The sequence below is a fragment of the Stegodyphus dumicola genome, chromosome 2 (genome assembly GCF_044657685.1).
Source record: "Stegodyphus dumicola isolate Sdum_Otavi_A_Nest chromosome 2, ASM4465768v1".
Classification (NCBI taxonomy): Eukaryota; Metazoa; Arthropoda; class Arachnida; order Araneae; family Eresidae; genus Stegodyphus; species Stegodyphus dumicola.
In genome coordinates, this window is record NC_140769.1 from 48,762,738 (window position 1) to 48,777,139 (window position 14,402).

General features: G+C 32.3%; 1 protein-coding gene across 2 annotated transcripts in view; it reads right to left on the reverse strand.

Annotated features, from left to right (window-relative positions):
• Positions 1 to 14,402, reverse strand: part of LOC118182863 (agrin-like) — a 1,858,472-nt gene that overhangs the window by 463,204 nt on the left and 1,380,866 nt on the right. For both annotated transcript variants that reach the window (XM_085810649.1, XM_085810648.1), the window contains exon 9: positions 10,826 to 10,940. In XM_085810649.1, coding sequence (XP_085666775.1) covers positions 10,826 to 10,940 — 115 coding nt within the window. The remainder of the gene's footprint in view (positions 1 to 10,825; positions 10,941 to 14,402) is intronic.

Here is a 14,402-nt window from a genome sequence, read left to right on the forward strand (position 1 = left end):
TTAAGTATTATTCTACTCGTTAGGTAATCGGGGCTTACTAGTAACAAAAGGAAATCATTGACCGGTGAGCATCAACAAGCTATGAAAAAGATAATTTCTGGTAATTATTATTTAAGTCTACAAACTTTATAAGAACCGAAACATCATAAAGTATCAATCTGTAGCAAGAGATAAAGACGTCTTTAACTATATACATACTATAAATATACGCGTTGTTATTTATGTGTCGAAAAATATTTTATAAATAAGAGGAATAGACCTGGTTGTCATTATTTATTCTAAAGTTTTATGGCACTTGGAAAATTTTCCCTGAGAGCTTTAAAAGTTTTCATATTTTTTTTTTTTTTAAATTTAAGTTAACGTAATTTATTTAATATTTAGTAAAAATTATAGAATTGTTTGTAAAAAGTGTCAGTCTGAAAATTTAATGTTTAGCTGTCCATGTATTTGAATAACAAAATGTAACCAACAAAAATGTCTTGCAGATACCAACCTTCTGATTTCAAATAGAAAATAAATTTAAATTTGAATTCTTTCCGTTCGACATTACTATTATTGTTTATGTATATTTTGATGAAAATTTATTAACTAACATTAAAAATTTAATTAAAATAATTTTTATGTTGTTAATAAAATATTTTTTGCGGGGTGTAGGGGATAATTCTGACTCCTCAGCTAAGCCTAAATAAAAATAGATATGAGTAAAAGTAGAAACGTCAAATCACTAAAATATCTTGGACTGAAGTTCGACCAAAAATTCAACTTCATAGAACATTTCCTGGGTATAAAGCTTCGCAGAATGTGAGGATTTTACCGGGGATTGAAATATCACATCACCAAGATCCTATACAAAACTGTCATAACAAAGCTCACCAGATATGAATCTATGATATGGGTCCTATCGATGACGGAGAGAAAAAATAGATTGCTTTCATCTATACGGCGAAGTTTCATGCTAAATATTACGCGCGGCTTTCAAACCAACTCCAGCGTAGCTCTCAGTGTCTTCGGAAGTATTATGCCGCTATATCTTCAAGCAATCGGTGAGGCTATTTACACTTCTGGCTCTTTAACCCAGGAAAAGCATCAGCTTGAAACTTCACACCTATTTTGCAGACGATTACTAACAACGCCCTCTCCCATACAAAAGACATCCGGCTGATACCCATACCAAAATTTAAAAAAAAGACCCAAGATACAAAAGAAATTGATGCCTACACAGATGAATCAAAAGTTGAAAGAAATGTCGGATGTGCAGCATTCTTCCGAATCCAAGAACATCTAAACTCTGCAATAAAATGGAAAGTAACTTAAACACCTCCATTAGCACACATCAAGTGGAATTCTCAGCCACAAAATCTGCCATCAAAAATGTATCAATAAACAACTTCTCCAGAAACTTCGTGAACTCAGATAGCCAATCATCCATACTCTACATCCGAATTCCAAACAACCGTTCTCACCTGACTCATGAAATTAATCATATATATAGGATTCTAATGCTGAAATAACTTGGATCAAAAGGCACAGCGGCAATGTGACAACGACACTGGCAACAATCTTGAAAAGAAGTAGATCTTTCCAAACAGAGGCGATATCCTCAACATCAAGTTTCCGTAATCGCAGCTATGACAAATCCTAAACAAATATCTAAGCCACAGCCACGAATGACAAGAAGATTGGAATACCGCCACAAATTCGACGCACTTACCAGCCCTTCCCTTCAAATCAGCACAGAAATCGGCCCATATCCAGATTTTTTTATTAAAAGGAACCTCTCTAATAGCGACAATTGCGTCTGTCGAGTTAAACGTTATGCAGACCATTAATGTTTCTACTGCCCTCTTACAAGTGACTACACATCCGGAAAGCAACCTACCTAGACCTTAACTTCAAAAGACTGGTGGTATCTCAATGATACCACACCTATATTCAAAATCATCAAAATACACCAAATGCTAAAAACTCTAGGACCGTACCTATGCCGAATCACACGTTAAGAGCCGAACCGAAAAAGCGCAAAGAACAATGACAAGGCATCACCGCAATAACTGATACCGAGCAGCATCAAAATTTCCACAATACCTCAAAACACCTAACATTAACATTATTTATGAACTATGGAATGAAAAATCTGAGCTCATTACAAATCCAATATCTTTATTTACTTACATAAAAATGCAAAACTCCCAATGCAGTGATCTCCAAAATATCAGCTGTACTAAATTTTGGTAATCCAATATTGTAATGTGCACAATCAACAGTTTGGGGTATGCAACTTTGCCTCATTTCGTGTTATTATTCCCTTATGTTTAAGCTCAATAACTGCAGTGTGTAACTCCAGTTTTTCTGAGGATAAAAAGCATACAGTCAATTTCAGTTTTTCAAACTCTAGCTAGATAATATACTATTAATGTAATACCTATTCGATTCTGTAGTGCAGTCTCTAGGGCTCCGTGCACTTTTGCTGTTTAAATTAGCCTACATTATTCTTCGCTGGCGTTCTTCGCTGGCGTTATTGACGTTCGTAGCTTCAAAGCAAAATCTTTCATTTGTACCCATGTCTTCAGAATTTTAAACCGTTTCATGTTCTTTACTAATTCTAGACTTGCTTGTATGTTTTGAATTTCTTAGCTGGGATTTGATGATTATCGAATTCCCTCCATTTGGAATTCGATAATGCTTTTGAGATGATTGATAATTTTTTTATTCCAGATGCCAGTTACTCTTATTCACATTTTTTTTTCGTCATGAATAAATTCACTTGAAATGAGGAAGTTACTTCATAAATGTTTTGGGGGTAATTTCATTGAACAGTACTAGAGGACATAAATTTCATGAATTTACCAAGCACAAAAACTTTTCTGTTGAGGTTATGGTATTATACGACTTTCAGAAAGTGAATTTATCGCATTAATTTTGCATTTATAGCAAGAAACTCATTTTCATATTTGGGGCGCAATCTTTATTCCTTGAAATATCAGATAATGCGTAAAAAATGTTTCCTTTTCGGTTTTGTATTTCACGTTTGGTTTATCAGAAATTTTAACAATCTAATTAGTGTGCATCTTGTTTGCTTTCATTAAGATTTCTTTTGAAAATTACTTACTATAGTCTACATAAATTTACAATGTATGTTATAAATCATTGACGAAAAATTTTATGAAGGTTTTATTCTGCTTTGTCTTTGCTAATTTCAATGTATTTTCTGCTGCAATTAGAAGTGACGATTTGCGATTTCATGAACAACTATTTGGTAAAGGTTATCTACTGTTAGGTGTGTCTTAATAGTTTGTTATTGATGATAGGACTCAACTGTAGTCTGTCTCAGGTACTTATAGCTATCAAAAAGAGTCTTCTTGTAATTCCAATTATATTGAAAATTTAAATCTGTTATAGTTCAATTTTGTACCGCCAGTTGCAGTTTTTTTTTTTTGTTTAAATTTTGGTTTGTAATTTTATAAATTTTATAAAATTTAATATTATTTAATAGCTTAATAAATTATATCAGGTTTTAGACAACAGAGATCAGGTTGTTGAATGATTTTGTAAGTTACGAGCAAACAAATGACGAACTATAACTTTCCAGAAAGTTGTAGTCTAGTTAGTTGCTATTGTAATCCCTTTAGTTAAAGATAAACAACTGGAGTAGGTTAATTTATTCAAAATACTTCATGAAGAAATTCTACAATTAAAACTTAAGTTCAATAAGTGCACTGAAAACCTCATTTGGTATACAATATTACCACCTTAAGTGAATCCTTAACAAAGTTTATTTCTCTTTCACATCATAATATTTCAACAACTAAAATAAATTAATCTACCATAAATGAAATATAACACTTCAGTTTCATTATCTTCAATCACGACCATGCCGTTAATGAGGCATTTTCTTGCAAAGATTGTAACGTAAGTATTCTAATGAAATTATTATAAACAGGATACTCGAAGGCGAGAGGACACTTCTGGCGTTCAAGTTACACCATGAATTTAAATTAGGAGTAAGGATGTCAATATAGTGGTTGAATTCCATCGATGGTTAATGAATGTTTTCAGAACAAGGTACTAACAATTTTTTGGTACCATGTTCCTGCTGTTACGACAAGTCCTTAATCAGCCGCAGGTGACAGGAATTAAATTAAAAAGTGGCGTATCAGGAACGCCAGTGATTCTACAAGAATTTATGGTAGTAGGAACCAGAAAGTAATTTTCTTTTAAATTGTTTTTATAATTAGCTTTGTTTTATCATCTCCTTTTTTTTGTAAAACATGGAATAAAAAATTTAAAGTGGTTCTGATTTAACTTTATATAAGCGTTTTAACTTGTGATTATTTTTAGTAAAATATTTCAGCCTTTGAAATTTAGTTTTTTTCCATTAAAATATTTTATAAAAATTTAATAGTTAATTAACTGGAACACAATTTTATGAAACATTTTTTAAACTTTAAGGCAATGAACATTGAATTAAATAATATGAATATTTATAAAAATTTCTATTCAAACTTAATTCATTTGCATTAAATATGTTTTCCTGGTTCAATTCATATGATGCACTTCACATGCTTATATTTATAATTATATTTTTATGCACAAACTATTTGAGAAACTAATTAAATACTACATATTAAAATTTTCCTTCAAATTAATGTGACATTCAACTATTAAATTAAATTATTTGCGTTTTATTATCATACATAATACAAATATTTTTTATTTAAATTAATTATAATTAACTTTACGTAAATGATAATTTAACTTAAATACATTTTAATTAATGGGATAATTAACGCATTTTTTTTTTCTTGAAACTGAGTTAAGTGAAAAATATCTAACTAAATGAAACAAGATTAGCTGCAGCAAAATTAGTCATCTAAATAAATTAAAAAGTTCAAATCCTTGAATAATAGTTAGAATATGTACGCATGTATGCATTTATATTGCGTTTTGATTTTAAAGATGGTGTGAAGACATTTAATTTACCTAACAATTTATTTTCATTTTAAATCATTTTTGATTCTGCTTTCTGACCCAAACATTCTTGCCAAAATATTAATAATCTATCGCGAGTGTATTCAACCTGAGGTAGAAAGAAGTATTTAAGGAAAGGGTTTTGGAAAGTGAATTTAGAGCGAGTCATGCTGTCTGAAGTTAACTTTGGTACCTGTAATTACTAGCGGTTAGATTTCTGTGGCGTTGATCGCTTCTAGCCATTAAACTTGTTTACACCGACTTTTACGAATCAGAGCCTTCCTGTGCGTTAAATTTTCCATTCAGCTGTTAGTGTAAACTTACTATGTTTAATTTTAAGTTCATTATTACTTGTTTGAGTTAAGATAGAAGTGTTGGCTTTTATGTATGCCCAAATGAGACCACCTGTGAACTTATTTTAAGATAACAAACGTTTCTTTACACCCTTCTGACTTTCGTCGTAATTAAGACCTGAGAATGTTTCCTCACACAGTCATTTTGATCTCGCTAATTTATATTATTTAAGAGGACAAGACTAAAACGATATCAAATAACTCGTAGAATAGTAGCAAACTATTGAATAATGGACAAATTTTTAATAAAACATTATCGCTTTAATACATAAAAGAATTAATTAGGTTTCGATTATGTAAACAGTTGGAAAGAATCATTTAGTTTTAAACTAACCAGCTTTTGTTCAGTTTCTTAGCTTTCCTACTTTTCCTCATTTCCATTTCCTCTTAGAATAGTATTCAGTTTCGCGTGATATGCAAAATAGGGTAAAAAGATACTATTTAAGTTGGTGTTTGAGTTACTTCACACAGAGCGTGTTATGTCGTTCAGCCACGTTGCTTCTCTGGTTTAAACTTGATATTTTACGACCGTGCAAATTAATCGCTGGTTTGCATATAAGCATTCTGTACCGCGAAACGCGCATAGGGCAAAATCCGTGCTTGTGAGTGGACATACCTTCCGATGATATAATTTTCTCTTAGCGAATGACGCTTAGGTGGCGTTCTTACGGTTTTTGTTTTCGTTGAATGACGCGCATAAGTGACACGGAAGCTGAAAATTATCGTTTGTTTTCTTTGAAACGAAAATATTTAGCTGCAGCGTTCTGCCTGTGGCCTCCTGTTTCATAGAATAATAAAATTATAAAATCTTTCAAATATGCTGTTAATATCAGAAGCAATCTTAAGCTCTTAGATTTTATAAATAGCTTATTTCATGAATTTAGTGCAAAAACCAGAACACGACAATCTCGGTTCAACTGCAAAGATAATTGTGTGCTAGTAAGTAAATTATTATTTTTGCAATTTTGTTGCATTCTGCTCCTTTTCACATTGCAGAAAATATTTCCTTTGCAAATATTATGTTATTTCCATGTTAATGTTCATGTCTTTCACATTTCTAATATTCTGTTGCCTTAAATGAAAGAAACAAGTGCATTCATTATTGTCACTGAATTTAATACACGTGTATAAGAAAATAAACTTCCTTTTCTGACAAACACTATTTTTATGCAAAGGTATAAAAAATGTTACATATTAAAAAATGTGCAATATCCATGAAATAATATTATTCAATTTAAAATTTACGTCGGTGGTAGGGCTAAGAGCCAACTCGTGTTAATTATTCTCTGATTCGGCTGATTATTGAACTTAGACCTGAAAGCTTGGTTTTAATTTTATATTTGTATTTTGAGTTGAATCCAAAAGCATTGGCTGAGTTTGCAAGCACCAGGATTGCCCTCTCTAAATTCCTTCTTGTGTTATTCCTTCTTGTGTGTTTGATCTTTTCATCCATTGGTACAGAATGAATTTAGCGAATAGCCACTTCACAGTTCAAATACAGATCTAGCTAGCAGAGTAAAGTTAATTTGGCTAAGATCTTACATATTAACTTACATCAAAGCATTTATATAAAAAGTGGAAGACGTTACGGAGTAAATAAAATAAACAGAAAGGAGCAACTTCATCGCCGCTCTTTAAATACATTGACTACACAAAGTATTTAAATCTTAGAATCGTGTACGAATACGAATAAAGATTATCGCAGAAATTATTATGATGATAATTTACACTTAATTAAGTGATGCATGTTGAAGTAAATACAGCAAAGCAAAAACGTATTATTTACTTATTCTCTTGAGAATGTTGGGCCTATATTTACAATAATGAATCCCTGAATTACTAACTTTATCGTCAGTCTTTTCGTTGACGAAAGACTGAAACTCTCTTTCTCCTTTAGCTTCTCGTGCCTTCACATTCTGGACTAGGAAGAACATGCGATGCATTGCGAAATCATGCAAAATCGCAGGTTTTGCATCTAAAAAAAATACATGCAAAATCTGCGATGCATTGCGATACTGCTAAGACCAGTCACATTAATTTTAGAAGAGCATTTAATATGAATTCAAACTTTATGCAATGAAATTACCCTGCAAGTATTAATGTTAAATATCATTGAATGTTAGGATTTAAAATCGCTTTTTTCGAACCGGCAGATGCTGTAATATAATTACTAGTCGCAATTGTGTGAATTTGAACTATCAAATCCATGCTAATGAAAAGAAAATCACGTGATTGCTTGTCTGACGAATATATAAGATTTAAAACTATTGTTGCATTAACAGAAAAACGAAAGGAGTAGGATTGTAAAATACTGAAATCAGAGGAGCAGAAGACAGAATGAAACTAATGAAATTGAAGGACAAGCCGTAAAAATTAAGGACTTCTGAGCTTTTCCTAAATACAGCCTTTCTCAGATACAGATAATATCTTACAGTAGAGAAAGAAATGCATCTTTTTATGCGGCTGATATTTTGATCCAATAGAGTAGCATGTTCCTCCTAGTCCAGAATGTGAAGGCACGAGAAGCTAAAGGAGAAAGAGAGTTTCAGTCAACGAAAAGACTGACGATAAAGTTAGTAATTCAGGGATTCATTATTATAAATATAGGCCCAACATTCTCAAGAGAATAAGTAAATATTACGTTTTTGCTTTGCTGTATTTACTTCAACATGCATCACTTAATTAAGTGTAAATTATCATCATAATAATTTCTGCGATAATCTTTATTCGTATTCGTACACGATTCTAAGATTTAAATGCTTTGTGTAGTCAATGTATTTAAAGAGCGGCGACGAAGTAGCTCCTTTCTGTTTATTTTATTTACTCCGTAACGTCTTCCACTTTTTATATAAATGCTTTGATGTTCTCTTTGTCTTTGGTGCAAATGCACAACTTTTATTTCGTATCCGATAGAAAATGCTGAGAAGTCATAGCATTTTCTGTAGCATACAGGGATTCGTACTTGGTATAAATCGTTTAATAATGACGCAAACTTGACAATATTCATAAAAATACAGTATAAAAACGCAGTATTTATGTTAATTTAAACAGCACGTTTGTTTTCGGAATCTTAACCCATTAGCCGCTGGTGTTGCATTGACGCAACGGTCAAAATAAATGCGTATATAAATATAACTACCTAAGATATTTTATACCAGCAGATGATTTTGTGTAGGGAATATTATGAAGATTATTTCTGTAAAAAAGTATGTGCCTTCAACAATCATTTTGTTTATAATAATTAATCTCATACTTTAAGCAAAATTTAAGCAAAATTTTCGACCGGTGATTTTTGATAAAAGTATTTAACGAAAGAATCGCCGTCTTTGTGAGTTACCTATTTTTAGTCAAGGTCACCGTTTATATGAACATTACATCAGTCAGAAGTTTATATTTGTGTTGGGAAGGATGAAAAAACAGGTGTTGCGCTGACGCAACGTCAGCAGGAAACGGGTAGTCAGTCTCCTTTTTCACTCATTTCTTTTGACGTTCTGGTTCATATTCTGGTTGTTTAAAAATGCCTAGAACGAGGTATCTTACATTAGAAGAAGCCTTTCAGAGATTTTTTGATGAAGAAACAGATGATGATAATGTTAATAATGACCAGAATGAAACTGATATTGTTGTTGTTCCCCCAGAAATTGCAAAATCTAGTGACGAAGAAGAAAGTAATGGCAATGTTTTAAATAATGATAATAATATTTTACCAAATGATACTGCTGGGGAAGTTGAAATTCACATAAGAAGTAAGTTTCAGCCTTCTAAAAGCAGTTATAGTCATACTAAAAAGTTTAAAAAGCAGAAGACGGAAATCTTGAAGTGGACAAAAAAGGAACTGTTAGTTATGTCTCAGAAAGTACATGAAGAAAGAGATAGAAGAGAAATTATAAAAGACAAAATACAAGGTAAAACTAGTACACAGATTTTTGATTTTCGTTTTGGTTTAGACATTTACTGTCTTCTCATTGAACAGACAAATATATACGCTCAGCGAGAAAAAAAAGCGCCCAGAATTTATTGCATCTGAAGCCTATATGAGAGGATTTATTGGAATATTATTGCTTACAAGATATCATTCTTTACCTCAAGAAAAAATGTATTGGTCTTTAGATAAGGACATTTCTGTTCCTATTGTACGAGAATTGATATCACGTTTGCAGTACAGGAATATGAAGCAGAATTTGCATTTGACAATATTCAAATTGACAATACTGATAAATTATATGTGGTGAGACCGTATCTAAACTTACTAAATATCACCACTTTTTACTACTGGAAATATAAGGTCTCTTTTAGATTTCAGACGCGAGAATGCATTATTCCTTTTGCAAACTCCTATTGAGAGTGAAACTCCTATTGAAACTCCTATCAGCCAGAAATAGATGAGCAACAGGAAGACATTTTATCGTTAAGTCCGTTGATAACAAAAGATTTTGTTGTAAAGAGTACCATAGCCAGACTGTTTATAGATGCAAAGTATGTAATGTAGCTTTACATCATGATTGTAATGAAGCTTTTCATGCTTGAATCTTTCAGTTGAAATAATCTGTATTTGTAAAAGAAATACAATGTATATTTTAATATAAAATTAATTACAAGTAAAGTGATTTGTAGATTTATAAAACCTTATACAGCTAAAAAATAATCCTGCGCTTTACTTAAAAGAAACATCACACGAGTGCAATCCTACTCACTAAACATCCGTAGTCTTATTCCGCTGACGTTGCGCGAACGCAACACTCGCGTTTTCCACAGGTAAGAGCATTTTTTTTTTATTTTCAATGTAAATTTATGTTAAAAATGCTTAATTTAATATTTGTTATTATTTTCATGAGAAAAGAAACATTACTTGTAGTTTCGGCGGTTAATGGGTTAAATGTATAAATCATTAATTTTAATAGAATTACCAGTCCAGAATAACTTTTATAATGTGTTATGGATTGCATTGGGGTTAACTTTAAGTTGTTATTACGTTTATTTATTATGTAATTTAAAACTTCTTTTAGAGATAATAACATTTTATAATCTTATTTTGTAAACTGAATTCATGTGAATATATTTGGGACACTAGTTAAAAATTATAAGCATGATTTCTTACATCACTGCATAAAACAATAAAACTTACATTTAAGACATAAGTCTTTTTAATTTGAATTTGAATTAGATACTCAGGATGTGAAATTGATGAAGTCCTCAGGACATCTGAGAATCAACATCTTCAGGACATCCTCTCATATCCCGAGACATAGCGACTTAAATAATACATCCTCAGGATGTTAAATTACGATGTCCTCAGGACATCTGAGAATCAACATAGTCAGGACATCCTAAGTATGTCCCGGGATATTGCGACTTAAATAGGACATCCTGAGAATATTTTGTGCCATGGGAGAGATATATTTTATGCAGAAATTTCTCTTACTTTTATTAGAATATGTATTGAAACATAATATCGAAAATATCTTTTTGTATATCATAAAAGTTATAAAATTAATTTTGCATACCACATGGACCTCTAGATCCAACCACGACATACTGTTGTTTGTTGCATGCAGCTACTCGCATTTCACATTCATTCAAATACGTAATGCCATCTGTACCACACACGGATGATTCAACCTATAAAAATAATGATATAAATAAGTTATACAAAATCTAAATAAAGTTATTAAATTGTAAGTATTGTTCTGTTTCCACATCGGCAGCTAAATGTATAAACACCGATGGAGAAACAGATACTGGTGAAACCGTAACTAAATAAATACCAAGCAAACTGAAAATAAGACCTCTTAAAAGTTAGTTAACTTCAATATTTTTCGTGATCGTACAAGTGAAATTATTTGCTTTGCGCTGTGTAAATGCATCTGGGACCGCGCCGTGAGAGGATCCGATAAACAAGAGGTAAATACAAAATACAAAAAGAAAACACATAAATAGATATAAAGAAAACATAAGAAATAGGTTTCCAGATTAAAATACAAGTTTATTCAAATTCCTCAACAATAAAAATTAAATTTTACATCCTACGTAATCGATACTCAATTTTTTTTTATTTCAGTTACACATGCGAACTATTCAATTTATATCATTTACACAATTAAATCAAGGATTTCTATAATTAAGACACAATAACACGCCGAATAAATACTAATTCAGAAGTCAAACAACAAAAATCAGCGTTAATTTACAAAATTTTCACAGGACTAGTTTCGATGGTTTTACCGAACCATCATCTTCAGCTGCAAAACCGCAAATGAACAAGATAGGAAATAATGTTTAGATAAGGTAAGAAAGCCTGGACAAGAATAAGCAAGTGGCGCCATCTGTTGGCGAAACCAGAACTAAAACATAATTTCTCTAAAAGCCGAAGGCAAATTTGGATTGGAATTAGGATCGTTAACTAGAACAGAAAGATTTTTATGAATGTGAAATGCCTCTAGAAAATCCAGTTCTCCAACGGAAGATGTTTTTTGAATAATTTTGGCAGCAGAAAAATTGAAAGTGTGATTTTCGGACCAACAATGTTGAGCAACAGAAGACTTCTGTGTTTCCTTTTTTCTAACATATGCCTCATGTTCTTTGACGCGAAATTTTAAGGCTCTCTTAGTTTGGCCAATGTAAATTAAACCGCACTGGCAAGGAATCCTATAAATACCCCAGGAATTCATATCCGGAATGGGGTCCTTGAGTATAGAAGTTGGAATTTTATTGATGGGAGAGTAAACAACCCGAAAGTTAAATTTCTGCAAAATATGTGCAACTTTATAGCTAATTGATGGAAAGAAGGGAATGACAACAGAATTTTTATAATCTCCTAAAATAAGAGTGTGGCTTTTAGTGTGTTGAGATGAGAATTTTTTAACTGCTTGATTAATAATGTTGGGTGAAAAGCCCCTGTCAATAGCTATTGCTTTTAAATAATTTAGTTCTTCATCAAGGGCTAGTTTGGAGGAGCAAACTTGAAGAGCACGGAAAACATAGGAATAAAATGAAGCTAACTTTTGTTTAGTCGGATGACATGATTTAAAGTGTGGTGGAAGGCAAACCGATGAAGGTTTACGGTAAACTGTAGTACTGAAGTTGGATGTGTTACGTGTGACCAGAATGTCGAGAAACGGAAGAGAATTGCAAGTCTCAAGTTCAAAAGTGAACTGAATAGCAGGATCAATAGAATTCATTGTTGAAAGAACTCTATTTAAATCATCTTTATTACCTTCAAACAGGGTAAAAGTATCGTCTACGTAGCGGAACCATGCCGGGAAGTTTAAAGTTTCAAACAATTTTGATTCATAATAATGCATGTAGATATCAGCCAGGATGGGACTGAGGGGGCTTCCCATGGCTAATCCCTCAGTTTGCTTGTAATATTTATTTTGGAAAACAAAATGTGTTTGTTTCAAACAGAGTTGAGTGAGAGAAATTAGCTCATCAATTTCGATGCAAGAGAAATGAAATTCGCGAAGTCTGGTTTCTAGACATCTTAATGCACCCTCCACTGGGACATTGGTGAATAATGATTTTACATCAAAAGAAACCATGAGTAAATTACGAGGAGAAATGTTTTTAACCTTTTTTACAAACTCTATTGAATTTTTTATGGTGTAAATGTTATTGTCTAATAGAGTGGAAAATCTAGAAACTAAATATTTAGCTAATGGATACGAGGCAGTACCTAAATTTGATACAATAGGCCGGAAAGGAATACCACTTTTATGAATTTTGGGAAGGGCATATAATCTGGCACAATTCGCAACAGATGGGATAAGCGAACGTTTTAAGTTGCTTGAAATGATTTGCGAAGATTTGATCGCAGTTTTTATTTTGGATAAGTCCGAAGGTGAAGGATCTTTAGGGATCGGATTATATGGTCCTTCGTTTAAGAGTTTAGTGACACCATCGATGTAAGTGTTCTTATCCATGACGACTATCTGGCCACCTTTGTCGGCCTTTGAAACGACAATATCCGGGTTAGAATGAATCTCGCGCATTGTAGCTCTTTCTCTCGCAGTTAGATTTGGTTTCAAAGGTTTATTATTGAATTTCACATTATGAGCGATAAGATGCCTAATCATTTCTTTCTGTGAATCTGAAACTTTACTGAACTTGAAAGCTTTTTCGATAGGAGCCAAAATCTTTGGAATCGAGGGTTTACAGGTTTGTGAGAAGTTAAAATTATATTTTAGAATTCTCTCTTGTTCTTCTGAAAGACTAACATTAGAAATATTAACTATTGGCTTGATGTTTACAATGGGAAGATTTTTTGAACTACTTGAACTGGAAGACTGTAAAAGAAGTTTTTCGAATTTAACTGCAAGGGTGTTTTTATGACGGTTAACTTGGTCTAGAACGGAGAATGCAGTTAACCGTCATAAAAACACCCTTGCAGTTAAATTCGAAAAACTTCTTTTACAGTCTTCCAGTTCAAGTAGTTCAAAAAATCTTCCCATTGTAAACATCAAGCCAATAGTTAATATTTCTAATGTTAGTCTTTCAGAAGAACAAGAGAGAATTCTAAAATATAATTTTAACTTCTCACAAACCTGTAAACCCTCGATTCCAAAGATTTTGGCTCCTATCGAAAAAGCTTTCAAGTTCAGTAAAGTTTCAGATTCACAGAAAGAAATGATTAGGCATCTTATCGCTCATAATGTGAAATTCAATAATAAACCTTTGAAACCAAATCTAACTGCGAGAGAAAGAGCTACAATGCGCGAGATTCATTCTAACCCGGATATTGTCGTTTCAAAGGCCGACAAAGGTGGCCAGATAGTCGTCATGGATAAGAACACTTACATCGATGGTGTCACTAAACTCTTAAACGAAGGACCATATAATCCGATCCCTAAAGATCCTTCACCTTCGGACTTATCCAAAATAAAAACTGCGATCAAATCTTCGCAAATCATTTCAAGCAACTTAAAACGTTCGCTTATCCCATCTGTTGCGAATTGTGCCAGATTATATGCCCTTCCCAAAATTCATAAAAGTGGTATTCCTTTCCGGCCTATTGTATCAAATTTAGGTACTGCCTCGTATCCATTAGCTAAATATTTAGTTTCTAGATTTTCCACTCTATTAGAC